This window comes from Musa acuminata, chromosome BXJ2-10 (assembly GCF_036884655.1).
Source record: "Musa acuminata AAA Group cultivar baxijiao chromosome BXJ2-10, Cavendish_Baxijiao_AAA, whole genome shotgun sequence".
Taxonomy (NCBI): domain Eukaryota; kingdom Viridiplantae; phylum Streptophyta; class Magnoliopsida; order Zingiberales; family Musaceae; genus Musa; species Musa acuminata.
Window position 1 is genome coordinate 28380123 of NC_088347.1, and position 18254 is coordinate 28398376.

Genomic DNA, 18254 nt, shown 5'->3' on the forward strand with positions numbered 1-18254 from the left:
AGCTTCCAATCAAATAAATGACCAACCAAGGCAGTCACATAGATGTGTCACAGGTAGAGATCCAAAATATTCTAGCTCTGTTAAGATATTCAAATCCCCTCTATTTTCTTCCTTTCTTACCTTTTGATTTTATACTTCCAACTCTCTTTCTATCTCACATGCTTAGTCATCAAACCAACTGTGACTAGTTTCTCCATATCAGTGTCTTCTCCAGCTAACTCAAGTGGAGGGCAAGAATCATGCTGAATTAAGAAATCTATTAACACAAATAACAAACAAGTTCACAATTGAATGATGTGAAACTGAGAAGAGGACTCTATACTAATCAACATCAGAAACAATATTGAATAAGCAATAGGTGTAATCAGAACTATTTTTCTTCTTCTTCTTCAGCAAGAGTGTGATGGAAACAATTAATCAACCTATTCACCATTACTGCTGCTATCTATGCATCTCAAGCTAAACTAAAGGAGTTTGGTCAGTGCCCTATGTATATAAATCAGCTTCTGTTGAAACTGTGGTTGGCTCAGCTTCTGTTCTTTCAGATGAATGCTCCACATGATGAGGCTCTGCATACCTGTAAAGGAGATCTGTAAGGCTCTCCCATGCTCTTCTGACAGATAGCAAGCTTTTAGAACTTGTCTAGTGTTGCAGGAGCATTCTTATGGGGGTTCAAAGAAAATATTGACTGATGTGACCAAAAGATTATATATTCTATTTGGTTGCAACTTCTCTCCTATTCCAGATATTGTGGAAGCTCTAATGAGGCGGCATCATTATCATTCTACACCTTTTGACATCTTCCATGAGAACACACTGCTATAAAATGTAGATGACATTTTATATCAGACCTATATGCAGTCTATCCAAATTAATATTCACATTTTGAAGTATCCAATAGGAGATGATGCAGGAAGGGTTGTGGTGGGCTTGTTCACTGGCAATCACTTTCCTTCTAGTAATACTAATCTTTTTATGTTTGTTTAATCATCAGCCATCACATATATTTTGTGACTGGATGGCAATCACTTTGAGATTAAGTTCTAGTATTTGAATAGGGATCTGATAATTGTCACAAGAAATCTTTATCCTGAGCCTTCTCCAATCATTGTTTCTACCTCCACTGTAATTAATTGATTTTTCTGGATACACTTTGTTAACTTACATTTCAATGTAGTGTTTGACTGCAAAGTTTGCTTAATTGCCACTGCAAGATGATACAAGATGTAATCAACATTAAGCCCTTGAATGACTGTTCAATGTACAGGTATGTCTAGTTGATAAGATCACAGTGGTGGGACTAGAAATCTATCCAACTAATTAACTAATAGATGACAGAAAAAATATGAGGGTAAATGACTCTACTATATGATGAACAGTGAAGGTCTCTACAACCTTCTGGCAGTCAAGGGCATATGAAGCCATGTTCCATACCTTGCAAGGTGCCTTTATTTTAATGGCAGGATGAAGGTTGGGAATCCTGAATCCTGAGTCCTGTTCATTTGAACAATGTGATTTGGTCTTACAGTATTAGGACAAATAAAAAAAAATGATGCAAGCTTCCTGTTACAGTTTTTTCATTTTTATTTTCCACTGCAGATATCTCCAATATTTGAGTCTAGAATCCAAAGAAGGACCATGGCTGAACATAAACTCTTGACACTAAACTAAAGCACATTGTCTTTGACTTAGTTGAAGGATCTCACACTAGTACAATTCTCATGCACAAATAATAGGCAGTGGAAACTAAAATTTGGCATGCTTATTGCATGATCTAGCAAAAAGCATGATGGACCCATTTGCTTCAAGGAATGTTGCTTTCCCTATAAGGGGACATCAAGAGATGGCATTTAGAAGTCAAACAACAAAAAATTAGGTCTTTATATTTGAGTCTAATCAAATTCTGGAGGTGATAAAAAGTACCTGAGATGGTTGCGCACAGTCCGCTGGTCCAACACATGGGATTCCACAATGTCTTGAAGCAGCAACTGTGCTCAATCAAGGATGAGACATTTCAGAACACAAGAAAACCATCCATTAGAGCTTGTCAAAACTAAACAGACACAAAATACAGAGACAAATATGTATTAGGACTACAGAGTTCATGTCTAAATTGAGATCAAGGAGATTTGGCGAGCATATCAATTTGCTGCTGCATCCAAAATGGTTCTCCTCTTCATATTGCTGAAGCCCCCCGTCTGAAACGACCACCACAAATTCTCAATTCCTTCATGCTCTGGCCCTTTTGGTACTGCAACCAGGGCATTTGTACTGCTTGATGTGCTCAGCCCTTGCAGGAGTAATCTTAACGCACTTCCCATGGTACCATTTTTCACACACATCACAACAAATCCAGAACTCATCATTAGCATAGTTGTCCCCGCATGCACCACATAGAGTGTTTCCATGTTCCTCCATGTCCTCATTGTCCTCTCCTTCACTCCCTGCCCCTTCCTTTGGTGGAGGCATCTTTGAGGCCTTTGTATAAGACTCAGACTGCCGTGAGTTCTGAAGTAACAGACCAATAATAAGAAAAAATAAAAGAGGTCACAAGTGTTATGCATGCAAATATCACCTTCAAACCAGACTTGTTGCTCTTGCTGCTGTTGTTAGTTCTTTCTTTTGATTGTTTTCTGGAGGTTCCTGTTACAACTTCATATATAGTTGGGAGACCATTAATCATGTGGAAAAGCCTCTTCCTGCAATTAAAATGCCATGGGAAAAAACATGTCAAAGCAGAACACTGGGATAAATCATCATCTGTACTTGGAGATGGCTGACAAATAACTAATAGAGACAATCAAAAGATGATATACTACATAAGTGCCTAACAGAGCAATTGAAGATATGATATCTTCCAGAATTGTTAGATGATTTCCTTTTCCTAGAGTGGCAACCTATCTTCTACATGTCAACCATGTAATTCTCATCCCTTTTGACTGTTAGCATCACAGTCAACAAATTGTAACAACATGCATGATGTTACAAGCCGGCATGATGAGAAAAACCTAATATCAATTGAAAGGCAATATACATTATGGACAATATCATTTCCAGTCACAAATACGATTTTCACCAAAACATCAGCTACCAAGTTTAGGTGACATGAACTAAAAAGGAAAAAAAAGTCACCAGCCTAACTTCATGATGTTGGTACATAACAATAATTTCAGTAGCACTGGAACATAGCAAAAAATCAAGAAAGAATAGTTCGAGATATGAGAATAATTCATATAAAAGAAACGGTAAAGACAAGTCCACACCAAAAATATTATTCATTGCATGTAAGCTGAAGGAGCAATGCAAGAGGAAGTCGTAAAATACAGCTAAAAGAACTTGAAAGATACATTCACAATTTAGCTATATAGCTGTTATTTAAAATACAAGAGTCAGAAAAAAAATACAAGTCTTGTGAAAACTTAAAAGGTTACAGAGGTAGCATCTTAAGTGCAAGGACACCTAATATTTTTATACTTCCCTTGCCAGATATAATTGTAAATCCACAATAGGTGAGACTCAGGGTGCATGGTTAATTTAAGATGTCCTCTGAATGGAGGCACAAAAGAAAAAAGAACTATCCACTAATGACAACTAAGAGGAAAAGAAAGGCATAAAAAGGGAATTCTCAGTTCCACTGGAACATCCCATTCTTCCAAGTTGGTTTCAAATCACAAATTGTATATCCAATTACAATTACACAAGCAAAAACAAGCAATTATTACATCAGCATATAAATGAACAGAGAGAAGCCACGCAGATCCATAGCATAGTCATCCCACAGACCGAGAATAGATCTAGCAAGTTCAATGTCCAGCATCTTCGGTGCTGGTGAAAAGAGAATAAGCAAAATACATTAAGCAGATAACTATGAGATCCCTAATCATCTTCTGTTTAACACAAGGTCACTTCTAATCTTTATGAGCTTTCGGCAGGTTGAAAAATAGGTTTTGTAAAGTACATAAAGCAGGTTTGGGAAATCAAACTCCAATATTGTGTACACCTGTTGCAGCTCCCATACACGTTTTAGTAGCAAGCTCGCGATAGTTCAGAAGATCATAACTTTGCCACTGGACTACAAATAAAACACTGGTTGAAAATCACCGGAAAAAATGTTGATTTATTCAAAAATTTAAGATGCCTATCATGATAAAGTTATGGCATTGTGTATAATCATAACAACATAGCATTCTACAATGTTAACATATAAGGCATAACATTAGCAAATCATGTAATGCAAAATTTCAGAAGCATAAAACAATTATTCAATAATATTCAGATAATACATGGGCAATTATAAAAACAATAATATTTCCAATGAAGCAAGAAGGAAAAATAAATATGTTGCCTAGCTGCAGTGAACCGTGCTGAGACCTTAACATAATTAATGAGATCCCACTATACCTTTTTGAAATATAATCTGGTAAATAATTACTGAGATCACACAACTCCTTTTGGAAGTCTGATTTGGCTTCTTATTCCAATTCACAGTACTTTTGAGTCCTAAATCACCGTGGTAGATAATTCAAAACTCTAAAACAGGGATCTAAGCTAATAATGGTCAGCAATTTTGTAGATACAAACCAATTAAAGGCATAAATGCATATATGTTCCCATGAAAATCCCAAAATAACAAAAGAAGTAATAATGAAAAGAAAAAGAGTTTGCAAGTTGAGGTGTTATCCTGCTTTGATATACAGTCACCCGTAAGACTAAAAAATTTAATCTAATGCAGCAAGTTGTGTTACCTGATTTGATATGCCATTACCTACATATCACAAAACATAACAATTTGATATGGCATAACCTACATACCATGAAGCAAAGTAAGTGGTGTATCACAAACCAGCATGCGTACCATGATCCAATACACAGCAAACTAACTGGTGTATCACACTCCATGCCTACCATGAAGAAAAACATAGCAAACTAACTGGTATATCACATACTGGCATGCATAAGATAACACATAACATTCTTTGTAACTAATAACAATGTGCTTGAATGCATGCTTATAACACAAAACATGCACAACATGATCAAATGAAACAAGTAACCAACAAGGCACCAATAAAGTGCAGTCCAAGGCATATGATTCAATATTGTTAGTTTCTAATTAACTGAGGTCCCTATCCATGCACAATTATAATACTGTAAAGATGCATTAACAAAGAACATGACAACAACAGCATTAGATTTATAACAATCCATGAAATACAACTTAGGACAGTAATTATCATAGCTGAAATGCAACAGAAAAGAGTTTCCATGAAAGACAAACAGCTAACAACTGAAAGCAATAACCAGCAGAAAATAGGCAGGGGAACAAAGAAAGAAAAGGAAAAGTACCTAGCTTCTTTATCAAACCCAAAACGTGCCCCAAAATAGAAAGCAACAGACAGTAACCATGCGTCACTGTGAACTGCAACCAGTGACAACCAATCCTTTTCAGCCATTCCATCCCTCGCAAAGTTTATTCCTAATGCTGGTTCTGGAAGTTCAGCTGGAACTTCCTCAGCTGGCAAGTTTACCTCCCAAGTCTCATTAGGTAGCCCATATAGACATAAATTCTCCTTTTCTGCAGAACCAGTCAAATTAAATTAATAACCTAAAAGTTCATCAAAACCAAATCACTTTTAACTTCTTTACATAAGGAATGCAGCCATCACGCATAATAATACAGTTCCCATAATCATCAGTGATAGACTATTAGTCCATTACATCACTAAAGGACAAAGAACGCTGAAACTGTGCATTTGCTGTGAGTTCAAAGCTACAGAAGAATTGTGTTTTTGATAGAACTACAACCACAGATCAGCATTCCATCAACGTTGACGTTTTACAAGATAGAAAAATCCAGTTATCATGACTAATGGGAGAAGTGTGCTCGCTCTTGTATGATAAAAGAACTCATAGGTCAAAGACTTTAACAGCAACCACATTTCTGAAAACCCTAAAAGAACCTGAAGGAGAAAACAAATTTAAAGAAACAAACAAAGCCAACCGAGCAGACTCATCAGTACCGCCTCCTCTAGAAATCTTTAAGAAAAGGTCGGGTTTTTCCGTTCCTTTTCTTGAGAACACTCCATGAATGAAAGAAAAAAGTGGGGAAGGAGCCTAAATCCTAACGTTCCAACAAACCGAACAAAACAACTATCGGTGCCACGACGAACAAGAGACCTCACCGGGATCACATTGCTGGTAGAACTTCTCGACATCTGCAACGCAATCGAAGCCAAATGAAACTCCCATCGATCAACAAGTACCAAGCAAATTCAAGGCACAAACACCCAAAAAATCGAACTTTATGTACCAGTGGTCAGAGCCTTGATCATTCCGGCCCGCCGGCTTCTGAAATCCCTGAAGACATCCTCAGGAGTCCGAGGATTGTAATCCGCAGCACCCCCTTCCATTCCCCACCTAGCCGACCGTCCTCGGACTCCCAAACCCCGCCTGAATCAGCGAACCCAGAAGGAAAAGCAAGAAAGTTACTGTTTTGGGGTTTGGTGTTAGGGTTTCCGGCCGATAAATAGAGGGAGACGTTGGATTCCCTCCGTCCAAAAAAGCGAAGCAAGGCGGAGACCCAAAAAGGGCCGAAGGTTTCTTTCAAATTTATTCTTCTATTTAGGTCCATAATTGACTCATATTTACGAGTTCACCCCTCAAACAGTAGTACTACATTGCGTGCTTTGCGTGTGGCCTTCATGAGGTTGAGTTTACAGAGTCATTACAGAGGAAGAAACAGCCTTGTGGCGTTGACTCCACTCTCCCAGTAGATCCAGAAATCGACATTTCCCACTGCCAACATCAATTCCCATCAATGAGTTGTGCCAAGAATAAGACTTGACAATATCAATGGGGCTCATGGAGAAGGCCAAAAGTGAACTCCCCTGCGCACGTCTTCTGTTCTGACCACAAGAACACCAGAGGAAGGGTACCTCAACCAGAAACCAGTCGTTCGATGCCTGTTCGAGACTGCGTCGAAAGGTGTTGAAGGAGGAGGAGATACGCAAGTTACAGAAGCTGGAATGACGCACGATCGAGAAAGGTCTAATCCAGTGATGGCATAGAGTACATGCTCGATCAAATTCATTCAGCTGCAATAGGGTAGAAACGGCGACTCGAAGAAGAACGGAATGGGAGAAGTCCTTTCGAGTACCTCATGAGCATTGCAGCAGATCAACTTGAAAGATTTCATCCCAAGAACTCTTTCCAGAAATAGCAAGAGACGGGGGAGGAATTCGAAGACCGGAGATGAAGATGGTTGGATCATGGAGGTACCTGTGGTTGTTCGGGAGGCGCTGCCGGGGGTTGCCTCGTCGTTCGCCAAAGAGACGTATCGTCCACTCTTCCTCTCCCGCCCAGAGTTGGAAATCGTGTTCGCTGATACGGCTATTTGGCCTGACCGAACCGCCTCATGGGAGAGACCTCCTCTATGTCAGGAGCCGCACAACATGGTCGACGATATTAAGCAAGACGATTTCAGATATATATATATATATATATATATATATATATATATATATATATATATATATATGGTGAATTATTAGAAAAAAGTATAAGTTAATTTTTTTTCGTAAAACATGCCACTTTGAATTTTTTTTCTATAGAGCTAATCTACGCAGAGCTAGTCTACGCTTAAGAGGCACAAGCATGACTAGCCTATTATCATGGGCTTAATTGATTTTACCTAAGTTATATAATATTCTTGTATATTCATCTATAAAAGATTAATCTTTATGAAACCTCGTATATTGCTTTAATGACTTACAAAAAAAGAAGATTGAGTTAGATAAAATATTTAATTCGAGATCTAATAAATAGATATTTCAGTAAATATTTTATAAATAATATAAATTACATAGACTTCACATGAATCGTCACACGATAAAAGGTCTTATGTTATTTGTCACGATCAGAAAGTCTCCATAAGTGTCCACATGACATTGCTATGGAACAAGGCTGCGAACCAGCACTAAACATTACCCTAAAAGCTATTATGTACCACTTAGGTAACTCTAGGATGTTATGTTGACTTGCACTCCACACCACTTTGCAAAGCTAGAAAATACTTAAAATAATTACTTAGATTGCTTATTTTTAAATAGTTTTATCTCTACACAATAATTGCATACAACTTACGTTTATAGGACTAAGATAACCATAAATGTCAATCAAAATAAGATTATCAACCTATTACAAGCTTTCTACATGTTGTTGTGCAATGTAAGAACAAAATCAAACGATAGCGATATGACATATTGTATCTCATGGCCTTTGCTAAATATTTAATATTTTGCTCTAGTTGCAATGTGCCTCTTAGCTCTCATCTCCTCCCATCTCGTCTTTGACATATGTAGTTGAACTTTGATTCATCTTGCTAATAACTTTGACTCTAGTGTGGGATCGATCGAGTTTGATATTTATTGGTTCCTGTCCATTAATCTACTCTTAGTAAAACTCATCATCATTGGTGAGAATTTGACGACCATTATTTTCTATTCAGATTCTTTGAAGGGTCTTTGAACATGTGTAGAGCTCTACTATTTGATAAATAAAAAGAACTAAGGTACTCAGTTTCACTAATTCTCTTAGGAGTTAATAAGACAAATATTACTTTAACTTCTCTTGCCTCCTCAAGAGTTTACTTCATGCATCAAACTAGTTACTAATTTTTGCCTATTTTTTCCTCGCACTTATAACGTACTCGAAGTGTTTATATTCCTTGCATTTAGTTAATTGCTATAATTCACCTCCTCACTATCATCGAACTCTAAAAATGCATGAAGTTTGACAAAAAAAAAAAGTAAAATTTCACCTCAATCTAAAACAAGTATTTGATAGTTTTGATCGCCTTTGAGATTGTATCATCTTCTCTATTATTTATATAGCCTACTCATCTGAGTAGAAAAGGTATAACACCACGTAATGCTTATTTCATTCTTGGTCGAGCACTACTGTATTGATTCAAAGTCCCACCCACTTTTGACTATCTTGATGAAAAGCCCATCAACATCGATCTTACAAAGTTCTCTGGCCTCTACTCTTTGACCTTGTCTCAATACTCAAGAGTTGACCTCCTCGATCCCTTTTTACGACTATGTGTTCTCCCTCCATGAGAGCAAGAATCGATGACTCCATAAAATTCCTACCTCTAAGATACCATGGTGATGCTGTACATATGTCACTACTATCAATTATCTTGCATCCATGTTTTTTTCTTCACAATCGATAGATCTACCTCTATGACACTATGGTACTTCTTTTAAGTCCACCTTCATCCTCACTGGCACTTGGTTTTGGGTAACTAAGTCCCTCAAGACTTATCGTCATTTCCTCACCCCTTTTAACCACCTATTTCAGCACCTTTGTATTCTATGAGTAAATCCCCTTAGTCGATAAAAAGATAGAGTACAATTCTTATGTATGGCCTTCGCCATCATATAGCATGGCTCATATTGATTTTGCTCTCATTTGCATCTTTGGTAGTAATGTTTGATTTTATCCTCTAGTTTGTTGGGCTCTCTCAACCGAATATGAGCTTTGGAGCAGTTGAACTTTCAACTCGCTCTGCTCATACCATTGTATAATCAAGTCTTTGTATGTGACTCACTGGTATTTGTATTCGGAATCCCCCTTGATGGTACATAGCTCCTATATGCTGATGACCAAGGCTTTCATTCAATACAAAATTTGGTGCACACACAAAAGACTCACCTCTATGGTACCATGATATTCATCTCTTAAATTCATAGCTCTTCTTACCATCATATTGCTTACTAAAATGGAGCTCATAGTAGCTTTCAATGATACCTCTATATGATTAAATCCTCAATAGGACTTCTCTCGTATGTGTCGTATTTCCTCGAACTGTTCCACCATGATCTACTACGCTATATCGCCTCTTGGTGATATTTCCATTATATTTTGGTCATTGTGAGATAAATTTGGATAGTGATCTCTCCATATGTGACCTCCTGCACATTCAATTATGTTTGCTCCTTTGGTAATTGACATTCATTCACTTGCTCTCGAGTCATATACTGATAAAGCGTAGCCTTGGGATAGTCCACTGTCAAATAACTATCAAAGTTCACCAACTTTGCTAAAATTGATGCATTATTATTTTAATCCTAGGCCCCTACCCACAACACAATCTCTGTTGCACGTAGCTTTCTTTATCATAACTCAAATAGTAGCACTAAGATATATACTTCAAAAAAACCTATTTTTATATTCTCTTATCATCCTGTACTAAGGCTTTCTGACCCTAACTTCATCTTCGTAAGTTGAATTATCTTAGTTCCTCCATCAATTGCTTCACCAAGATAATGTGTATATGCCTTGAAGCTCTCTTTAACTATGGCACTATGCAAGATAAGTATGTTTCATCAAAACGATGAATCTCATGGAACAACATGATCTTGCTCTTACCTCTATAAGAGTTCATATCCTCGACTACTATCTAAGAAAATCTGCACACCTTCACTCTATATATCATCTTCTATATCAACTCTCTTTATGTGACCTGAGCATTTTACCAAGTTCCACCCAAGTTGGTTCATTCCTTGGTTTGCATTGAGTTGATTATGGCTCTCGCACCTACCATTTCACGGGTTAACCCTTTGTTGAATATGATCTTCATATCAGCTCTAAATATACCTTCGTTTGGTGTTGCCTAGGGTCACTTCTTCATTTGATCTCACAATGTATCCATTAATACATTACCTTATGTAAGATCATACAATAATTCTTCATCGCTCGCTTGGTCTATTAAGCTTTATGGAGTTATTTTTTTGAGATACTCCCCTCGACATGTGTGGTCCATTATATATAATTCTCCTTCTGAAGAATTAGAATTCATCCCTCATAGATATCTATCTAGTAGGAGCAACTTTTCTCTTCATGTCATTCCCTAGGGAAGTTTTGAAGATCACCATCCCCTTAGACTACTCCATCTTACTGAACAAAATTATGTACTATTTTGCCACCGCGAACACACCTACTATATCTAATAATATATTGAACTTATTATACACTTCGGCCTCTTGTAAACATATCATTCTCATGCCGAGGTAAAAGCTTCAATGCCCCATGGCATCAAGTTTCGATCGCCTTAGAATGTCAACGGACGGTCCATCATCCGTAGACAAGCCTTTGTATATGTATTAAATTTTTGAGTTGGCAATTCTCCTCACATCTATGAGCTTTGCATAACTCGTTTATTCACCGAGAAACCTATCTCTTCTTGCACAGTCTTATCATTTGCTAAGCACCTCACTTGCCTTGAGAACCATCAAGTTTAGTTTCCAATGTCGAGTCATAACTTTGAACTCAACCATCTTAACCTTTGTATACTACATATTCTTCTTAGCTCACTTGTCATCGGGAATGGTTGATTATTCATTCTTCTGAATGACAATCTCTAAGCAACTTCGTTCCTTATATCTCTATGCTATTTTCTCTTAAATGATCATGCATGCTGGCTATCTTAACACAGCATCACTATGTCCCCCACGTTTGCATGTCAAGTCTTTCTAAGTGTGCTTGTCTCGCTATGATACAATCTATCATAGACTTAGCTAATTTTGCATAAGTCATGTGGTATCATTATGTTTCGTCCGCAAATGGTCAGCTTCTCCAAAATCTCTTATAGTCCATTAAGAACCTGCAAAAGAAAAGATGAGATAGAGAAGCGTTTAACTCAAGATCTCACAAGTAGACATTTTATTAAATACTTGATAGACAATATAAATTATAAATATAGATTTTGTAAATTCTAAATAATCGCATGATAAAGGATCGAAGATGATCTACTGTAATTAAAAGTCTATAGAAATGCTCACATAATACTACTGTAAAATAAGATAGTGAATTAGTCCTATACACTATTCTAAAGGCTTATCCAATCATATGCCACATAGTGAGTTTCATAGTGCTACGTTGACTGACACTCCATGCCACTCTACGAAGCTAAAAAACCTTCAAAATAACTATCTGGATGATCTATTTTTGGATAACTTTATCCTTAGATGACAATTGCACATAATTTATGCTTACAAAACATAATATATGAACATTACATTAAACATTATAGGTTTGTTTATAACACTACACATTCAGGTGTAGGTGGCCAGGGGATGGGGGAGGAGCCAACTGAGACCATCTTGCACACAAAGGCACAGGGAAAGGGGAAGGGGCAATTGATGAGGCTTGTTTGTGTAGATGCATAGGAGGCGGAGCGATCGAGAGGGCAAAGGGGGGTGACTAACAAGCCGAAGGGCAATAGACGGATGATCATTTTGAAAAAAAAAAAAAAGACTATTTAATTTTTTTTTTAAGTTTGGATGCTTTCCGAGAAATTTCAATATATACATATATATATATATATATATATATATATATATATATATATATATATATATATATATATATATCACACGTTTTATTCTGAGAAGAAAACTTCATGAAAAAAAAACATTGTAAAATATTCCACATCTTTTACGAGCCCTCTCCGAACAGGTTACTCACTAGAGTAACCCTATATATCACATTCTGATAAGAAAACTTCATGAAAACTAAGTTTTGTAAAACATTCCACATCTTTTACGAGCCCTCTCCGAACAGGTTATTCACTAGAGTAACCTTATATATCACACGTTTTATTTTGAGAAGAAAACTTCATAAAAAAAAAATGTAAACATTCCACATCTTTTAAGAGCCCTCTCAGAACAGGTTACTCACTAGAGTGCCGGGTTACTATGATCAGTTAAGAGGTTCATCAAAAGCACGACCAAACCATGCCCAGTTCTATACACCAACCACACAACAGGATGATACTGCAAGTAGCAGCCGAAAGCGACTGGAATGAGATGCTGCAAAAATGACATGCTCTTCAACATGCTATAGCTCGGTTGATTTCGATGGAGCGTCTACATATTATGACTAGAGGATGATGATTAGCAGTAGCGAGAGCTGAAAGTGGCTGGTACCAACAATTACAACAAACAAACCAAACTAGATGACCATTTGGGTGGGAAGCACCTACTAGTGTCATTCATCAAAACCAAGAAACGCCAATAATAGCTTGAAAGATGGCTATCGTACTACGGCCAATACAGACAATGCAGCAATTAAAACAATGTCCTCGGGATCCCTGATGGTTCGATTGACATCTACTCTGCCACATTACGTAGCTTACAACAGTTCCTCGGAAAAATTGATGGCCAGATCCCAGTAATGTGGAACTCCAGCGTCAGAAAACACCTTCCTAGCAGCTGCTTCACTTCTGCATTGATGAACAAGGAACCTATTGAAGCTGGATTTAGCAACACTACCCTGCCATACCAAAACACAACTGTTAGCAGGGCCATCTGCTTCCTCGGCTCCCTCTTCTTCATTGCCCACAGCGGCAGCCCAGTTTATTCTTCTCAGCATCAACTTTCCGTACCTTTTTATAGGTTTCTTACCTCCTTCCACAACCACAACACTGATGCCATCTGATATCACAGCACAACCTGTCAGCCGGTTCTCCTGAGCATTCACATCGACTTTGAAACGTGTTTGAGGGTGTGATAGGTCTTTGATCTTGTACACGGAGACAACAGTCTCCAGCGAGTTTGGATCTTCAAAAAGCTTCTTCTCTTTCTTTTCACGCCGTTCAGCTGGGGTAAGCTTACGAGCAATGTTTCTATCCACATGAGCTTGCTCACGCTCAGCAGCAGCACTACGAACTTCCATTTCAAGCTTTGTTGGATCTTGAGTTGCTTCAGAAGAAAGAACTTTCATCAAGTTGCTCATCTTGACCTTTGGCTTAGGAGGCTCTAAAAGGCCTTGTCTGATCATCTCTTGCCTGTCTCTCTCCTTTGCAAGCCGCCTCTGGGTCCTAAGCTTCTTTTGTTCCTTCTTTGTTAACTTGAGAGGTTGTGGTGGTGGTGGGGCAGGCTCTGCAGGGGGCTCAATCGGAAGTGGGTGTTCCACATAAATAGTAATTTTCTCCATGTTAAGTTTATGTTCTACATCATCACCATAGGACCCTGTCGGTAATATGGGTTTGTCCCTAATTAAATATAAAGATCAGATCAGTAATTAAACAAAAAGATGAGAAATTTTGCAGTGAAACATAGATTCCTTCTAACGAAAAACATGCTTTGTGGATGTTAGACCCCATCTATAAGCATTAGACTTTCCATTAATAAGGTCATTTCTAGATTGTAACTTATCTGAAAAAAATTATGACCAATGCAATGAAGACATTAAAAGAGAGGGCATCTTACCACCACTCAATTTCAGGTATTTCATCCTTCTGCTTCTCCTTCTTAAGCCGCACTCCTACTGCTATTAAGTTTGGATTACTCTCAGGCTCGGCCTTTGCTTTGGCAAGCTGGTTCTGCTTTATCTTTAATTCTTTAGCTTGTGCTTCCCCAAATTGACTCTGCAGAGCAAGGCACCAGCACCGAGTAAATATGGCAGTGAAACAGAAACTGTGACATCATAGGTATATACACAGAACACAAGATATTGCATCAAACCTTAAATTTTATGATCTCTGCCTGCTTTGACCATTTTCCTTCTTCAACAAACTGAAATGACATCCTTTTGGCCCTTAACAGCTTCGTCTTATTAATACCCATGCGTTCATCAAAATGAGAAGTTGATGATGCAATGGCATCTAAATCTGGTTTTATTATTTGAAATGATTCTTTCTTCTGCTTGTTAATGTTGACCTAATATCAAAAGCAAAAAAGAAGTGTTGTTACAGTATTAGTGAAACATTCATCACCAAGTTGAACACATAAAAGGTGAAAAGAAAAACAAGTTACTAAAGTCACCTTGAGAGTACTAAGGTTTGTTAGCTTAGGCATATTGATGACATTCCCATGTTCATCGATTTCTCTACCTTGTGCATCTAGCCGCAGAACAGGAACCTTGGCAGGTTTCTGAGGTACAGCCATGTCAGCTGATAACTGTCCAGGAAACATATTGATAAGGGGTGCAAACTCTGGATCTTGACGAAACCCCATCTTAGCAGCAAGTTCTTGTGCTCGCTTTACAGCTTCAATATTACGTATATTTGTGAGCCCAGGGAGGACATCAACACCAACTGCGGAAGATATATTTTCTGATGGTGCAACCTCTGGCACCTTTTGCATTGTCTGAGCATCAGTTGCAGAGGCAATGCTCATAGAACCAGAAGGGCCAGATTGGAATGCACCCACCAGAGAAATTTTACCTCCATCTTTATCAGATGCTACCTGTGAGTTATCAGTGCTCGAGCTAACAACTTTATTTAGCTGTAAGTGCAAGAAAGGAGAACTTAGATCAATTGCTGAGGGAGAAAAAATTGTCTCAAGAACCAAAAAATGATAACATAATTACCACAGGAATCTTCTTCAGCTTCTCCGACAATTCCTTCTGCATTTGCAGAGCTCTTTTAGCTTTTGCTAAAGCATCAAGAGACAAGCTGCCACTTTTGGCAGCAACTGAAGTTGCTGTGCCATCTGTACTGGATTTTCCAGGAACCTCATCAGATCTAATACTAACTCCCTCATTTTCATTGGTGGTAGTAAATGAAGATACCTTGGAAGGCAGGAGATGATGAGATGCTGCAGAGTTCGTAGTAATCTTGGATGCCAAAGTACGTGATTCCTGGACAGTAACCCGCAAGACCCCAATCAGTAGTTTACATGAATGGTACAACCACCCCGGGCATGCAAATAACTATTGAATTTAAGAAGTTGACAAGACTAAATGAAAAAAAAGTTAAAATATTATAAAATATTACAAGGTTATAAAATATTACAAGTTCTAAATCCAACAGACATTTGACAGTTATCACATGGACAATAAAATAAAATCTAGCTATTAAAGAGTGATAGAATTAAAAAGAATCCAAATTCACTGACAAGAAATTGTGTATGTTTTCTGCAACTACTGATATAAAGAAGCATGGCGACTTTTTTAGTACGACCACATGAATATGGGATCAATTATTTCAAGTTTTCAAACAAGAAAAAGCACTTGAATGACATAGTTAAAATCATTCAATGGCATAATAAATGTGCCTATTCGTGATAAGCACCTTGAATGCAAACAACCTTCAATTTTTTTTTTTCCTTTCTTCACAAACATGAAAAGCTTGCACAATTTCCACCTTATCTCAGTCCATCAATAAGATAAGCCAGGTCATAGCCACAAACAGACTGTAAAGCTTTTTGCCAATATAAAGGGATGAAAACTACAACTGACTGGCGATGCAACAACAACACACTTTTCTCAACCAAAATATTAGTATGAGGATTCTATTCCATTCAAAAAAACCCAACTAATACTTGAAAGTAAGAAACTCAAAATAATTTAGGGACTTCATCCCCAAATTGACCAAATAATCATCAAAATTGCAAACTCAAAACTTGAAGACCTTACAGACAAAAATCTTCTGTCCAACAGATACTCACATGCTTAAAGAAACCAACATCTGATCATGATATGCCTCTGAAAATGGGAAGGGAACTGTTCTGATAAATTATATCACTAGATATTGGTATAGTCAGCTAGGTGTAACAAATAATTACCATCCTTGAACAAAATACTTCCAGTTGATGGCACTAGCACACAAGCACTAGTAAATCAATGTCTACTTGAGTACCATCACAAATGTGCAACACAAAATAAGATTAATTTATCATGGAATTTGGTTGAACTTGATGAATCTCAATGAATCTCACCCACCCTTCATGCTCATTTCAATCCCCTAGACTTAGTACATCAGCCCACACATATGACCCGTAAGCCATGTTAATGCTTACTAAAAAAGCATGCTTACATTTCAGCTATTGTGTGACAACATGCTCATGAAATCCTCTATAGAGAACATGTGAATTTGAAGTGAGATAAACACCAGATCTTCTTGATTGCATTCAGTACATAGGATGATGTATGCACTCGAGAGAACCAAACTTTATTACAAGGAGATTTTTCATCTTTTCTACCTACATTATTTTCATTTGGATTTTTTGTTGTAGCAATTACTTTTGTTTATTCACATAGCTTAGGATGTTGTTAAGATATTATTCTTATGCATGTGTTACTTCTTTTCAGTCTGCACAACTCACTTAAGTGGTTTAGTTACTTTTAACTTTATCTAGAGCAAGCCAGGCAATGGGTCAAGACCAATCTGATATTTAGCAAAAAGTGAATAAGGATACCCCTTTAACCATAATAACATGAAAAATCAGACCTCTGTTTATACATGTTTTTTTTTAAGACGATTAATTTAACATGAAAGTGGAACTAATGTAAACATAGAAATTTGATTATGATTAATTAAATCAATGAAGTGGAATAAAGTAGCTGCTTACACTTGCAGTGGAGCTTCTTTTCTCCAGATGTAAATTGCCCAGGAAATCATTTTCCTCCTGACTATGAACAAATCTATTTTTTGAATTCACAGCCGACATCCTTTCCTCCTGAACGCTCTCTAAAGTCTCTTCCTTCACCCTATCTTTAGACCTATGTTCATCCTTCACGTCTTTCTTGTGAAGCAATTTATCATCAAGATCCGCTTCTTTCTTCTCGAGCTTAACAGTATCACTAAACCTTCTCCCCTCTTTCCTTTGTTTCTTCTTATCCTCTCCATCACTCAGATTTCCATCCTTGGCCCTCTTTTCTCCTCTCGCCTCCTCCCTAACCTTCAACCCTTCTTCCCTCCCACTCCTTGAAGACCTCTCGTCCCTCCTTGCCTCCTTATGATCTCCATTTGAATCCTCGGCTGCCCGATCCTCGAAACGCCGCCGCTCCCTTTTGACATCCCTCTCCCCATCAGAAACCCTAGCCCTCTTCCCGCTCTTCTCCAGACCCTCCTCGTCCCCATACTCCTTCCTCTTATAAGACGAGTGGTGGCGCCGCTCCTCGGAGCGCTCGCGGTCCACCGAGTCCGGCGGCCGGCTAGAGGAGCGCTCCCGACGGATGTCGGCCTCTGTGTCAGATGGGGACAGATCCCTCGACCGCCGGCGCCGGTCGTCGTCGCGCTGGCGCTTGTCGTCTGAGTTCTTGCTGCCGCTGTGGTGATGGTGGCGGTGCTTGTGGTCGCGATCCCGGTCCCGCTCGGGATCGCGATGGCGATTCTTGGACGAATCGCGGTCGCGATCGTGATCCTTGGAGGACTTGCGGCCCGATCGATCACTCTCGGACGCCCTATCCATGGGATTAGGGTTTCGCGTCGGGGGCTTGCGGAGATGAGATTTGGGGGCACG

The 18254-nt window shown here is 38.3% G+C and overlaps 2 protein-coding genes across 6 annotated transcripts; both read right to left on the minus strand.

Annotated features, from left to right (window-relative positions):
* Positions 1–1431: 1431 nt before the first annotated feature.
* Positions 1432–7416, minus strand: LOC135625644 (PHD finger protein ALFIN-LIKE 8-like). 3 transcript variants are annotated; one of them, XM_065130704.1, is made up of 6 exons: positions 6311–6575; positions 6183–6215; positions 5347–5575; positions 2576–2699; positions 1924–2508; positions 1432–1823 (listed from the first exon to the last, which is right to left on the minus strand). In XM_065130704.1, exons 1-5 carry the CDS (start codon positions 6408–6410, stop codon positions 2230–2232), a joined length of 765 nt encoding a protein of 254 aa, XP_064986776.1. In that variant the 5' UTR covers positions 6411–6575; the 3' UTR covers positions 1432–1823; positions 1924–2229. The 3 variants fall into 3 exon arrangements, with proteins under 3 accessions (XP_064986776.1, XP_064986778.1, XP_064986777.1); XM_065130706.1 differs by lacking the exons at positions 6183–6215; positions 6311–6575 and adding an exon at positions 7279–7416; XM_065130705.1 differs by lacking the exon at positions 6183–6215 and having other exon boundaries at positions 6311–6580.
* A 5640-nt stretch (positions 7417–13056) lies between these two features.
* LOC135624937 (protein RDM16-like) lies at positions 13057–18254 on the minus strand. Of its 3 annotated transcripts, XM_065129068.1 has the most exons (7): positions 17361–17551; positions 15580–15648; positions 15379–15505; positions 14832–15293; positions 14532–14726; positions 14277–14434; positions 13057–14059 (listed from the first exon to the last, which is right to left on the minus strand). In XM_065129068.1, exons 1-7 carry the CDS (start codon positions 17408–17410, stop codon positions 13198–13200), a joined length of 1923 nt encoding a protein of 640 aa, XP_064985140.1. In that variant the 5' UTR covers positions 17411–17551; the 3' UTR covers positions 13057–13197. The 3 variants fall into 3 exon arrangements, with proteins under 3 accessions (XP_064985140.1, XP_064985139.1, XP_064985141.1); XM_065129067.1 differs by having other exon boundaries at positions 15379–15648; positions 17361–18254; XM_065129069.1 differs by lacking the exon at positions 17361–17551 and having other exon boundaries at positions 15379–15500; positions 15580–15634.